This window comes from Cyprinodon tularosa, unplaced genomic scaffold (assembly GCF_016077235.1).
Source record: "Cyprinodon tularosa strain WSP-4 unplaced genomic scaffold, ASM1607723v1 ctg1005, whole genome shotgun sequence".
In the NCBI taxonomy this organism is placed as follows: Eukaryota; Metazoa; Chordata; class Actinopteri; order Cyprinodontiformes; family Cyprinodontidae; genus Cyprinodon; species Cyprinodon tularosa.
Genome location: NW_024037789.1, coordinates 144,016 through 158,438, shown reverse-complemented (window position 1 = coordinate 158,438; position 14,423 = coordinate 144,016). Strand labels below are relative to the sequence as shown.

Here is a 14,423-nt window from a genome sequence, read left to right as displayed (position 1 = left end):
ATATAACAAAAAGACCACCAGGGGTCTTCTTCTGCCATTGACCATCTGTTTTAAGGTTTAACGATTGTATCAAACTTAATTTTTTTATTAGTTGTTATATAGGCTACATTTGTGGTTCCATAATCCTTAATCTTTCTGTTCATCTCCATCTGACACAATCCACATTTTTCTCCATTTAAGTCGAAGGAAGATTAATTTCCACACTACTCAGAGCTCATGGTCTTGCACTAACCATCTTATAAGGTTAAAGCATTCGCTCACATCCCTTTCTTCTCGATGTTTCTCTCTGTTTAAACCTTAGGTAAGTGTCAAGTCAAGACAAGGGCATACTGCAGTGTGCCGTCTGGTCTGCAGAGAAAGTGTTTGGCTGCAATCTTCCATCTCTCCAGGATCTGTATGCCTCCAGGACTCTGAGGCTTGCAGGGAAGATTTTGGCTGATCCCTCGCATCCCAGCCACAAAGTCAATTGTATATAGTTTATTAAATGTTTTACATTGTATATAGCTATAGATTCTGTATTCTGTATATATATCTATTTTGTCTGCACCATCAATACCAAGTCAAATTTCTTTTAAGTAAAAAACCTACACGGTAATAAACTTGGTTCTGATTCTGATATTTTGAGACAGGAAATTGCCCACATATGTTTGCCGACATGGGGATCTGAAGCCAGATTGTATCATAATTTCTCTGACTTTTCATTTAACTTTATTTTAAACTTTAATCATAGATTAACTGTCTAATCTGAAACTTACATGAGATATATGCTGTCCTATCACCCAAAGTAAAAAAAAAAAAAAATAAAGATTAACAAGCTTAAATTCAAATTGAAAATTTGCACAACATTTAAATGTTTCCTCACCATCACATTTCTCTCCAAGTTGAGCATTGGGGTGAATTAAATCACAGATAAATATATGAATGTAACAAGGTGTGAGGAATTCCTACGGATTGCTGTAAATATTTGGATAATCTTGAACCACCTTGGTAATGGTGCCGGTGGATTGTTTGTCTGTAGAAACGACTTTGTAAAATGGACAATTAGGAAGGAACACATTTTCAGGGATTATCGCTTCTTGATGCTGGATGATGACTGGTTTATTAGCTGATCAGACTACAGGTGGTAAACATAACGAGGTTCACAAAATTCCTTTTGGCATTAATAGGCCTCTGGCATAAGCCTAAACGTGTTTGACTATTGCCTTGGTAGAACTGAGAGAAGACATTTAACCCTGGCACAGACTCACTCCTGAATTAATTTTAGAAATAAAAGGCCAGTCTAAAAGCTTAATGTTTGCCTACTTTATTTTTCATTCCTGGCTCAGTTAAAATGTATTTTAATAGCGTTTATTAAGTGCTGCTGACAGATACACACCATCATGCTTGTTAATCTGTAAATTGTTGATCGAGGCTAAACTGACAGCATACCAGAGGAATAAGTGTTTGATAACTCCTTTCTAGTTACCCTGGGGAAAATTTCTTTTTTTACATAAGACACATGTGACACAAATACCTTAGCTTCGGTCAAAGGACAACACCCTGTTAATTATCTGAAACAATATATATCCTGCACACGGAGGGCGGTCATGTTAAGCTTTTAATTTACACGTAGGTTTGCAAACTGATACTGCAGAAAATAACACAAACCATTGAAAAAGTGTTTGCTGCAGAATGCAGTGAATAAGACAAAGTGCTCTGTGTGACATTTATACACAGTATAAAGAAATCTCTTTAAAAGGAATTAGGGGCATTAGTTTACATAACTGTTCCTTTTAAATTAAAGGAAAACCCCTCATTGCAATTATAAAACAAAAACTAACATGCTCACACTTTCTATAGTATATCTATGAAAGAGAAATGTAGTAAACTCACTGCTTCCTTTGACAGGGGCTCATTTGTTCGACTTAATGAAACTTTGTATTCTGCATTTATTAAACACGTTGCATTAGACGTTAATAATTGAGCTGAAGAGATGCTTGCAGGCAGTTCCGGCTTCTATTTTTATTATGCTGAGACATTATCTACCCTAATATATAATAGAAATCCCTTTAATGTACTTTTAAACCTGTATTGTCTAGATTTCCCTTGCTGTTTACCAGATAAAGATGAAAATAATGAGGTGTGGTAAGGGCAGTTTTCTACCAACTTCTGTTTAATGTAAGTTTTCCCATGTTTGTACCCTCATCATTGTGCTTAATAAACCGGTTTTTTGACCTTCCCCCAGTGTCCTCACTCATGCTTAGCCACACCTCATTAGTCCTCTTTGTGTTCATCCTTTGACGGAACAGCAATCATAGGGGATAAAGTTAAACAACTTAAATCATTTAGTTGCAGGGAAATGAGGGAGGGGATGTTCCTAATGATCCAGCATTAACGCTGAAAGTTATCTCGGCTATTGATATGGAGAGTACCATATTTTTACTCTATAATTATCATTAAAATACACATTTCTTTCCTTACAGACTCTTTCTTCCAAGACAAGGACAAACACATTTTTTTCCCGTTTCACTGGCTTGTCTCTGATGACCAAAGAGGAACCTTTGTTTTTCCTTTGCACAAGCCCCGCACAGACCTGCACCCGTGTTTTGGTTGAGTTTACTTCCTGTAAAGATGCCCAAACCAACCCCCCCACCCCCACCTCCCCAATATCTGAAATATTTGTCTAACTCTATCTAAATAATTTAAACAGATGTCCCATTATTTGAGGAATTATTAATAAAAAACAGGTCAAAGAAAATGTTTTGTGTGATTGATTTGTATGTTTTATAACTTTGTCTCCGACTTTGTCAAGCTAGTCAATCATGTGTTTAAATGTGAAAGAGCTCAGCGTGAAAAAGCACCAGCAGTCCTACAAGATCAGAGAAAACATAGAAATTATGTTAACAAAAAAAAAAAAACAATGAAATTCAAGTAGTTTATTTTGAGTAGTTAGTCACAAATCAGAAATTTATTATACTGAAAAGCTAAATTTAGATGTGAAGCCTTTAGGTATTTTTACATAGTAACCAGAGGCAGTTTTTCATTTCTGGAAATCACAGGAACCACTCCTCCTGCACCACCTCCTGTCCCACTTAATACTCAGAAACACACACCAACTAGTCAAAATTTCGTAGCACAGGAACTATCACATTTAAAATAAGATAATTGGCTGTGTTAAAAAAGCATTCAGTTTTACGTTTTAAGTTTTGCAGCAGGTCTTAACTTGCCTGGAGAAAAAAATCAAGTCCAACAATCTAAGAACGAAGAAAAATTTGGTTAAAAAAAATGGTTCAGGCTAAGAATTTAGAAAATGGGATCTTAAGACCAGTCTTCATCGTCGAAAAAATGAAATAAAACAATTTAAAGCAAAAATGAGACACACAAGCCGATCTCTAAAGTGTTTATTTTTCTTGTCATACGTAGTTAGATCTTGAATAATCATGTCAGTTTAAACCACATGTACTAGGGTCTTTATTAAAATACAGTATATATCAAAACATAGTATTAACTGTTTAGTCCAACATTCTCTGTAATACAATAAATAAACTGGCTCCACATATGACAGAAAAGTAAACTCAGAATTGTATTGCTCAGACATCTACAAACGTCTTTCTTACAAATATCCAAATAAAATACAATTTTTCCATAATTTCAGTAGGTCTTATTTAGAGAGGCTTAATTGTTTAATATTTTCTATTTAAAAGAAATTGGTTTTTCATATTCACTGCATTCACAACTGTTTTTCATCTGAACTTACAACAATAAGATCAGTTATCTTAAACCGGGCATACACTGTGTGTTTTTTTCCAATTGTTGCACACAGGTACAGCTCACACTGTATGACGAAATCACAGGGTTTTGTTGTACAGTGTGAGTTCACAGCTCACGGTGCATGTTCTCACTGTGCAGCTCGCCGCTCTGATGGGATCTACTTGCTCACACTGTATGCCTAAAGCTCCGCAGTGAGATGGCGCTACTTGGACTCATCTATCCAGAAGCCAAACGAGTAGAAGAGCAATATGATGCTCACTAGTGCGAAACGTGCTGCCTTGGCAGCTTGTGCAGTTTTGTGTGCTGAAAGCCCTAAAAAGAAAAGGGTATTTGGACAAAGACATGGCTGAGCAAACGTGGCTACTACGGTCTGTCAATTTTACAGAAAGAACTCCATTTGTTTTTAACTAAGAGTAAGAAGAAAAAGAATCCTTGTTTGCGCATGATTCCCCCGACCTCACGATTCCTGATTAGGAGGTCGTCGTGAGAGGCTAATTGTCCCTCATTACTCCCTGTACACTACATGAAGCATGATGCAAGGTCAGGCTGAAAGTCGGCCCCATCGAAAAATTCTCACACAACTGGAAAGTCGGCCCGAAAAGGGCAAAAAAATCGTACAGTATATGCCCGGCTTTACATGCAGAAGTCTGGAATTTCGCCCTCCTACAGATTTCAGTTTTATCATGTCATGGTTAACATTTTCTGATCATCAAGCACATTTTAATATCGGACAATTGCTTAAAAAAACTGTTTAGTTAATGGAAAAAGCTTTTCAAACCTACATGGCTGTGTGAGACAAAAAAATCGCCCCCTAATCCAAAGATTTGGTTAACACTCTGGGCAAGAGCCATCTTTAACATTAGGGGACTTAAAAATGGGACCTGACTGTTACGAGGGAAAAATGTGGATTTTCACAGTTAATCCATAATGAAACAAGACAGTGAGGTTACATTTTCAACTTTGCTTTAAAGTTGTAGACACTGAAGCGGCTGTCTGCAATTTATATTTTCCTGTTATTTATAATTTTCTCCAACATGAAATGAGTTCTCTTTTTTTTCCTTTTTTTTTTTTTTTACAGTAAACCTCATAAAAATACAATGAACCTCATAAGCCATCCCCCCAGCTATAACTTCAAGTCTAGGCTGTAAAATTAAATAGCATTAAATTGTATAATAACATTAAAGCTTTATTAGAATATAAACAGTGACTGAAGACAAGATCCTGTTGTATGTCATGTTTTTGCTTTGATGCTAAAGTTATTCTGCTCAGAGTAGAGAAGAAACAGACCTGTATAACAAAAAAACAACAACACAATTTAAGGCATTAAAATCAGATATCTATGAATATAATGTGAGTTTACATTGCAAGACGGCATTACACTTACTTAAAGATGGATCCAGTTAGTTCATCAACGAAACCGCCTAGGAAGTATGGAACAAAGTAACATTTTGAATACAAATTTTAAAATGAGCAGTTAAAAGTATGTTTTATGATCATTTACCTGGTGTGCAAACTGTATCACACAGAATGGGGCAAATGTAGCAGGATGAGCAGTCCTGGAATATTAACAAAAGGTTCACATGAAAGGAAAGCTGTAAAACAGAAATCTACCACAGAGTCTTTAAAGTGATTGCAGCTTACCTCACAATGCTCACAGTGAGCAGACTCATCTCCCTCTGCACATGGACACTTGTCACACTGTTCGTTACAATGCTGAAAGAAACAGATGGGTAAACGTAGAAAATAAGCAGAGATTTATCGGTCACCAGAAGGAGTCTAACAGTGAAAGTCAGCATTTACAAAAGCTTTATAATCTGTCTAATTCCTATGATTCCCCTTATATAAAACAAGACCCATGGTTCTAAGACCATAACCACAGGTTGTACTTGGGCACTAAAATCAGAAGAGATTTTAGAGTTAAGTATTTACAAGATAAATGTGGACAAATAAAATACCATAAAACATGAAGTTGTTTCTTGATAAAACCATAGTAATGGTGGGTCTATTTAGTTTATACACTGACTAGATCAGGGGTCACCAACGTGGTGGGCACCAAGGGGCCCTCAGGGGCACCATGGGGTGCCCACAGCATCTTCTGAAAACAGCACAACTCACAAATGGGATAAGATTGAAATTTTATTTTGTGCTGTTGCCCTCCATTTCTAATGCTTTATATAGATTTTCCTCTTTGTAATCATGCAGAGCATTTAAGTATTTATAGAGACATGACAATATCATGAAAGAAAATTAGGAGTTAAAAGAAACAATAAAAATATGATTATTATTTATGAAGTAAAGGTGAAAGCTGATCCCTCCAGTTCATAGGTCAGCATTGGTAGCCCTTCCTATGACTCAGTGCCCTTGAAGTAGCTATTTACCTTAAAAAGGTTTGTGACCCATGGTCTAGATTACAATTAGTGAGTTATTTTAACAAATGACATTTGTTATTGCCACACTTAATTTGTCATAGTTTGCTGTGGCAGATCCAACTGTATCTTAGGTTGTACGTAACATTTTAGACAACTTTCTGCATTTCAGCTTTTTTCTGGGAAAACAAAAAAAACTTGCCATCGTTTCAGAGTTTCGAACTTTAACCATGCATTTCCGTATTTTAATTCTTAGTTATTATTGTTAAGGTCAGCAGTTGCAGGTCAAAATGTGCGAATGATGTGACAGCATCGAATCAGTTTAATCTAAATTCATATTAAATCAAAAAGAGCATCTTATGAATAATTTGGATAGAGGTCATTGAAACTTTTTAGTTGTTTGATGCCAAAAAGGCAAAATGACCAAAACAATGTGTTTTTGGGTTTTGGTATGTGCGTATTTTCAGCCGTATATGAAAAGGATTCAATGTAATGACAGATTTGTAACTTCAGCTCTCTTTCTGCTGTAGTCACTTTAAAGTTTCTCTATATAACTTTAAAAATAATGGTCTAGCAGCCAAATTATTTTTGTTTTTCCTCAGGCATGTTTTACGTAACCTAAAACTCATAGCAGTGTCTGTTTTGTCATAAAGGAGGAGGAAGTAACGCTGTATTAAATCCATTTATAAATAGGATTTTCATCTTATTCTTTAAGGTATATATAAACTGTCTTTTCATGGAGATTACATTTTCTAAATCTGGAAAATGAAAAGGGGCTTAAAGGATCTATAGTAGAACTATTATTCATTGTGTCCTTGAATTGTGGGTTTGTGAAGAACCCATGACTAAAGTCCAATGCAGTCACTGAGTCACTTTGTCCAAACATCCTCAAGCTTAACACAGAAAAGAGAGGAGTCTTTGTTTCTGTCACAAAACTACAAGGAAAAGGTTGTTTTATGAACTCAGACCTGGACTTACTGGACATCCAATCTATAACACAACGCTTTTCAGTAATTGCAGAGACATTAGAGGGCACTTCCTGTCAAAACATTGCTCAGCTAAACTGGTGCCTACTTTTATCCTAAATAGTTTTTTATTTTTGAAATGGTCTTTTTTATATCTGGAACTAAATAAATGAAAAAAATCAATCATCAATTAGTAAGCTGTAGCCCCCACCAGAAAATGTACTGTACTGAAGTTTCTAAATCACTGCACTAGGTTTTAAAATAATAACTTTGGAAATTTTCCTATTCATTTCTAAATCACTATAATGACAAAATATATTATTGCTAGTTTGGACTGTTTGAATTTTTCTTAAATAAAATAAAAATTCACTCCTAATAATTATTAATGCAGACTCAGCTTGATGAGTCTTTATTATAAATGAATGATTCAGGGGTGATATTTGAAAAGCCTAAACAACCACGCCAGATTACCGGTAATAGGGAGTACAAGAAACAAAGCCAAAAACGAACAGTAAAAAAGAGAAAATATATTATAAATATAAGTCAACAGCTTGGGAATAAAAATGTGAAGACATAATGTGTTACTAAACATACATTTGTATAGATTTATAAACAAGGGGTCTTCCCTCCCCTCTGGGGACTGTACCTCACAGATGGAGCAAACGCTGCACAACGAGCCAGTGTGGAAGTGCTGTTTGGTGGAAGTATCATCTTCTTCATTTGTTTCACCAAGGTCCTCTGTTGTGTTGTCCTGCTCATCTAAAACCAAATAACAAACTGCATAAAGGGAATCAGCTTTAAAGGAATAGTACACCCAAAACATGATTAGCCTTCATTTTCTACTCACCCCCATGCTGAACAACACTCTGGAGTACTTTTTTGATATCTCAAATGCATCTGGAGATCTGGGAGGCTTCTTGCTGACTGCTGACATTCGAATAATGGAGGTCCATGGTGCCCGAGACAGAAAGGTCCATAAAAGTCCACAAAAAACGTGTCAATATTCCTCCATACTGCTCGTCCAATGTATTCCAAGTGTCCTGAGTGGGTAGCATCCAGAATTTACTCGAAACGAAGTCATTTAGAATGCTTTTAGAGCATAAACAGTAGTGTATAGGACTTCCTGAAAGCGCGTTCACGAGTCTACGGAAACCGCGGCAGACCAAACCAGATGAAAGTGCGCATTCAGCTCGGCAAAGAACTCATGCTCTTCCTCAACACTGAAGTCCTCAGACATTTTTCTTTCGTTGTTTCTTTCTTTGCACAGGTAAACAGCACATTTCTTCTTCTACGCTTGCATTATCGGCAGAGCAGACGCTGAATGCGCACTTTCATCTGGTTTGGTCTGCCGGCTTCCGTAGCGTCGTGAACGCGCAGGCGCGCGCTTTCAGGAAGTCCTATACACTACTGTTTATGCTCTAAAAACATCCTAAATGACTTCGTTTCGAGTAAATTCTGGATGCTACCCACTCAGGACACTTGGAATACATTGGACGAGCAGTATGGAGGAATATTGACACGTTTTTTGTGGACTTTTATGGACCTTTCTGTCTCGGGCACCATAGACCTCCATTATTTGAATGTCAGCAGACAGCAAGAAGCCTCCCAGATCTCCAGATGCATTTGAGATATCAAAAAAGTACTCCAGAGTGTTGTTCAGCATCGGGGTGAGTAGAAAATGAAGGCTAATAATGTTTTGGGTGTACTATTCCTTTAAGGGTTAATGGATTACATTAGTTTCCTCTGGTGTAGCAGGGATGCGTCACTCACTTCAAATTTAAACAGTGTTTATGATATGGATATATTTGGATACAAGGTTTGGTTGGAGAAGCAAAGCAAACATCAAATCTAGTGAATTTTATCAAATATCTAATTTCTTTGGTCTTGCTCTGCAATCCTTCACAAATAGATTTTTTTCCAAATTAGTTAAATTCCTTCTAAGTGCAAACTTACTTGGCAATAAACTTGATCCTGATATCCGACACAGTGTAGTAGGGCCATCTGTCGCGCCACAGACCAACAAAGCCTGTCAGAATCACCACACTAACTAAAGAGTTTCTATTTGCGATGGAACAGAGGAGGCATGATTAAAGTAGTTTGTGTAAAAGAGGGCTCTGCTGCCTTGTTGTAGCTCTGCACTAATTATCATCCTTCCTTCACCTGCCTCCGCTCAGAACTTCCCCACAGCTCTTGATTAGATTCGCATAGGCCTGCGGTACACTGTGCAATATTTTCAATAGTTTCTCAGCCCCAACTCAAATTGTGCGAATCAATCACATAGTCCAAACTTCAGTGCTTGTGATATATGTCTTCAGATCAAGGCCAGGATACGATTTTAACAACCTACACTGTAAATCCTCAAAGACAGATTGGGGTTTTAAACAATCCTGACATGCAACGCAATAAATAGAAGTAGCTAGTATGAAAGAAGGATAATAAGAAGATTTGCGCATGCGTAATGTGGAAAAATCAGTCTGGTTGTGTCACCACTTCAACATGCATTTTACTCATGACCAAATTATCAAACAGGTTTTTTCGCCTCTCTTGACCCCCTGTGTAATGCACAATGCCCAATTTGTCCAGGAGTCAGCCCGATCCCTAAACTTGTTGCACAAATTGAAAATCAAAAATGACCCAGTGTATGCTGGGCTTTAGAGGTGGCGAGTGAATAAGGTATTTATACTTAACTTTAATTCTATTTGAGTAAGTCTTTTAGAAAATATTGCTACTGCTAAATCTGACTTCTTGAATCGCTATTTCCGCCAGGGAGGTTATCTTTTTAGTTGAGTTGTATGTGTGTTTGTTTTTCTTTCTGTCCATCCGTCTGTGTCTAACACAAAGTTAGACACAGACGTAATGAATCCATTCAGTTATGAATGGATTTTAATGAAGTTTATACCAAAGGTGCACCTCAGTCCAAGGAACAATCAACCAAGTTTTCGAGACAATCCACATCACGATCCAGATGCAGGGATCTTTAAAAAGATTCTTTAACATTATGTGGCAGAGCAGGCAGTTCCTCCCTAAACCAGACAATGGCAGCAGTGACTATTGACAGCTTCAGGATCGGACTCAAATAAGTCCAGAAGTATTATACTGAAGAAAAAAAAAAACCCAGAAAGAGGAGACATGCACGAAGTCTTGATCTGCTGATCAAATAAGAAAGCAGAGTGCAGAGTGAAAGAGGAAGGAGAGAGCAGAACTAACAACAGTGGCAGCAGATACACGCTGCCCCTCTCTTTCATCATGAAAGGATTTTTAACAAAGGTGCACATCATAAGGAGGAACAATTCATTTGAATTTCGTAATGATCCAGATCATGTGAGAGTTTTAGCTATAGGTGTAAGTCACAATATAGGGCAAGCTTTGCCCCTTGGCGGAGGTCTGTGGTCGCAGAGTGTTTTACAGTAGTTTCAAATAAATATACTGAATTTATTTTAAACAAAATGCGCCAGAAAACACAGACAGTTAACATCTATATTTAAATTAGTTTTGTTTCTTCACAAGCTTTGTTTTAATGTTCTGAGGAATCTGCAATGGCAATGAAGGGCAGGTGAATATACAACAGCGGGTAAAATTAAAGGTGCATTGAAATAACTCATTCTAGATCCAAATGAAACAAACCATGAAATAGGTGAATATATTTATTACAAAGTGATAAATGTGAATCAAAATGATCAAATTGGAATCTGTATTGTTATTGTAATTAAAAAAAAAACTAAAAAAGAAAAATTATATAACAAGGTGATACAACGTCTGTGGAAATTACTCTATTCAAGTCTAAAAAAAAAACCCTCAGTAGAATATGTGACCTCCACATGCCTGTATGACCTTTCTTCAACACCCGGGCGCCCTCCTGATGAGGCAGCAGCTGTTATCCTAAAGGATCTCTTCCCTGACCTGAATTAAAGCATCAATCAACTGCTGGACCGTCTGTGGTGCAACTTGGTGTTTGTGGATCGAACAGGACATGACGTTCCAGATATTCTCGAATTGGACTCAGATCTTGGGAACAGGAAGGCCAGCCTATAGTATCCATGGCCTCGTCGTGCAGAAACTGCTGACACACTTCAACCACATGAGGCCTAGTAGTACCATGCATCAGAAAAAACCCAGGATGCAATGCACCAGCAGTTGGTCTCAACATGGGTCTAAAGTTCTCATCCTGGTACTTGGTGGTAGACTCTGGCTCGCACATAAAGGCCTCCCCATACCATTACTAATCTGTTAGCAAACTGGTCATGCTAAAGGATGTCGTAGGCAGTATAACATTCTTCGCCGCTTCTCCAGACTGTTGTATTTCAGTGTCAACCTGATCTCTTCTATGAATAGCACACAGCAGTGATGGCAAATCTGCCAATTTTGCGTTCTTTCACAAATGCCAATCACCCTACATAGTTAGGGTGTCAGCACAGGCCCCATTAATGGACACTGGACTGTAATACCACCAACATGGAGTCTGTTTTCAACAGTTTAACAGAAGAAGTCACACTAGTGTCCTGGAGGTCCTTTGACAGAACCTTGGCAGAGCCCCCCTGTTCCTTCTTGCTTAGAGAGGGAGGCACATATCTTCCTGCCTAGTTGTTGTCCTCATGTACTGGCCTGTGTCCTGGTATCTCCAGAATATCTTCTGACTATATTCATTGACAACACAAACCTTGCCCTAGCTGTACCACTTCAGCAACCTCTATAGGTTGTAGACTATTTCTAATTCTACCTTTTAGTGTTACAGCAGAGACAAAATGTGGCCAAAATGTTAACCAGAAGGTTGATAACAGAGAAATGATCTGTGGTAAAAAAAAAAAAAAAAAGAAAAGAAAAGAAACCTGCAGAACCACTAATTTATAGAGCTTGTTTTGCTAATTGTCTCTCAGTTTCACCTGTTGTTTTATGTGTTGACAGGTAAATATTATGAAGAGTAAGTGTTGCATTCTAGTTTGACAGTTTTATTTCACAGATGTGTGGCTGAGTGTTGTTTAGGTTTTGCCTTTTTTTTTCTTTTTAGCTGTAAACTTCACCTAAAGAAAGTGTTTGTTTCATAAGGTTAATATGACAAAATCAAACATAGTTTTTCTGCATTTAGAAATACCAGAATGTGCCCAGAACTTAATCCAATGTCTTTTTAAAATATATATTTTTTTTAAATGAAATAATACCAAGAGTAACTCAGTATCTCAGTTGCCTTTTTAATCAAATACTTTTTTTTACTGTAACACATTTCTTGGAAGGTTACTAAACTTCTAGTTGAATTAAAATATTTTTAAAGGAGTCCTACTTTTACTTGAGTACATTTTTGGGGTACTCTACTCAAGCCTGCTGAAATCTCTATATTCAAACTCCTTGGATTATTTTTTTCATAGCTGGTTTCTTAAATCATTAATAGTTCCATATCTCCTGTCCTTGTGCCTTGTTGTAAGTTGTATTATTTAAACTTTTCTAATCAGATTGTTTGTGTTGTGGTCCTGCTCCAATACATGACAATTGTAGCATTGGTTCCCCCAAAATGTTCCTGCAAACATTGTAGGCCATGATATTGAGGTTGAAACATAATTCTTATCATAAAACAAACACCCATATTCTCCTCCAGAGTAAATGACATTGTAGACAAGTCCTGTCAAAGCAAAATCCAACAAAGTTTTAAAAAAAGAAACCACTGTACTTTTGTTTTTGTTTTGTTTTTTGGAATGACTATGACCTGGATGACCTAGAATCCTTATCGGCATATGTCAGAGCAAAGCATTAAAAAAATTAGATCTGATATTTTTTAACTAAATAAATAACCCCAAACACAAATGATTTCGAAGAAAAATATTTTGGTATTCAACTTAAACCCAGTTTTACATTCTTTGGAAATATTTTCCTGTCATTTCACTTAATTCCAAATAACTTCATTCACATTCTAGTTTTGTTTTATTGTTTTATAAGTTCCAGCATCTGGTTTTGGATTTCATTTTAGCAGGGGTCATATTCTTAATGAAAAAAAAAATGTTTTTATATATATTTATATTTATATATATATATATATATATATATATATATATATATATATATATATATATATATATATATATATATATATATATATATATATATATATATATATATATATATATATATGTGTGTATGTATATTAGAGCCTGTTTTAGATCATAAACTGAACAATGACGGGCTCAGGTTGGGGTCGGTACCAGCTACCACAAAGATAAGCGGCTCTATTTTTGGAATGAAATGTATGACGGTGGTTCTAAAGTAGCTGGACTAGAGGTCCAGCTACTTTAGCAATATCACAGGGCCACTGCAAGGTGTTATAGGAACAGGAGGTTTAATGTCACAATTTACATTATTTACAATAGAAGTTAGCTTTATGAATCACTTTAAATCTATGATTCAAGAAGCAGCCATACCTTCTTCATCGTCTTGGTCATCCTCAGCAAGGTTTTCCTCTGCTTCTTCTGCGTCATTTTCCACCTCATCATCTGTGACTTCATCTGCAGCTTCCTCCTCCTCGTCACTAGCTTCCTCATCATCTGCAGCTTCCTCCTCCTCATCGTCACTAGCTACGCCATCATCTGCAGCCTCATCATCCTCTTCATCAGAGTCTTCCTCATCAGCATCACCATCTACCTCTTCTGCCTCCTCATCATCCTCCTCATTTGCCTCTTCCTCATCTTCCTCTTCCTCATCTTCCTCTTCCTCATCATCCTCTCTATCATCTTCACTATCTATCTCGACAGCCTCGTTCTCTACCTCCTCCTGCTCCTCTTCATCCTCCTCTTCTGCTGCATCAGCAGCCATCTCTTCCTCCACTTCCTCCTCCTCTGCTTCCTGTTCCTCTCCAGCCTTTTCCTCATCAGTACTTTCTTCCTCTTCCTTATCCATAGGGCCTACCTCTTCACCTTCCTCAGCATCTTCAGGTGTTTTAGCATGGATATCTTCCTCTTCATCAGTCACCTCCTGGGCACTAGCTAAACCAGAGTGGGGAAGTTGAAGTGGGGACAGGAGTACCAGCAGGAGAAAGACTACACAGCTTCTCACAAAGGCCATGTTGGAACAATTCGCTCTGGAACAGATATATTTCCTAATGTCTCACCTGTCAAACAAAAATCCAAGTTTGCTTTTTTAAATGATCATTTCAAATGCAAAGTAGGATCCAAGAAAATCTGTGATAAAAGTGGCAGTCTTTACAGGTCTGCAGAGAGCTGGTGAAAGAATGGCTTGGTCATGAGACTGGGAGAGTGAGCAGTGTGCCAGCCGTGTACTAGGAACACAGAGGACACTGTGGAAAAGCAATATGCACTCTGTCGTTGTGCAGCTGAAAGCTTGTGAGTGACAGAGGCACATG

General features: G+C 37.2%; 1 protein-coding gene across 3 annotated transcripts; it reads right to left on the bottom strand.

Moving 5' to 3' along the window:
- Positions 1-4,817: 4,817 nt before the first annotated feature.
- Positions 4,818-14,423, bottom strand: LOC119777626 (sarcoplasmic reticulum histidine-rich calcium-binding protein-like). Of its 3 annotated transcripts, XM_038276597.1 has the most exons (7): positions 14,267-14,423; positions 13,486-14,171; positions 7,728-7,840; positions 5,392-5,463; positions 5,252-5,306; positions 5,135-5,171; positions 4,818-5,037 (listed from the first exon to the last, which is right to left on the bottom strand). In XM_038276597.1, exons 2-7 carry the CDS (start codon positions 14,123-14,125, stop codon positions 5,016-5,018), a joined length of 939 nt encoding a protein of 312 aa, XP_038132525.1. In that variant the 5' UTR covers positions 14,126-14,171; positions 14,267-14,423; the 3' UTR covers positions 4,818-5,015. The 3 variants fall into 3 exon arrangements, with proteins under 3 accessions (XP_038132525.1, XP_038132517.1, XP_038132531.1); XM_038276589.1 differs by having other exon boundaries at positions 13,486-14,404; XM_038276603.1 differs by lacking the exon at positions 4,818-5,037 and having other exon boundaries at positions 5,131-5,171; positions 13,486-14,405.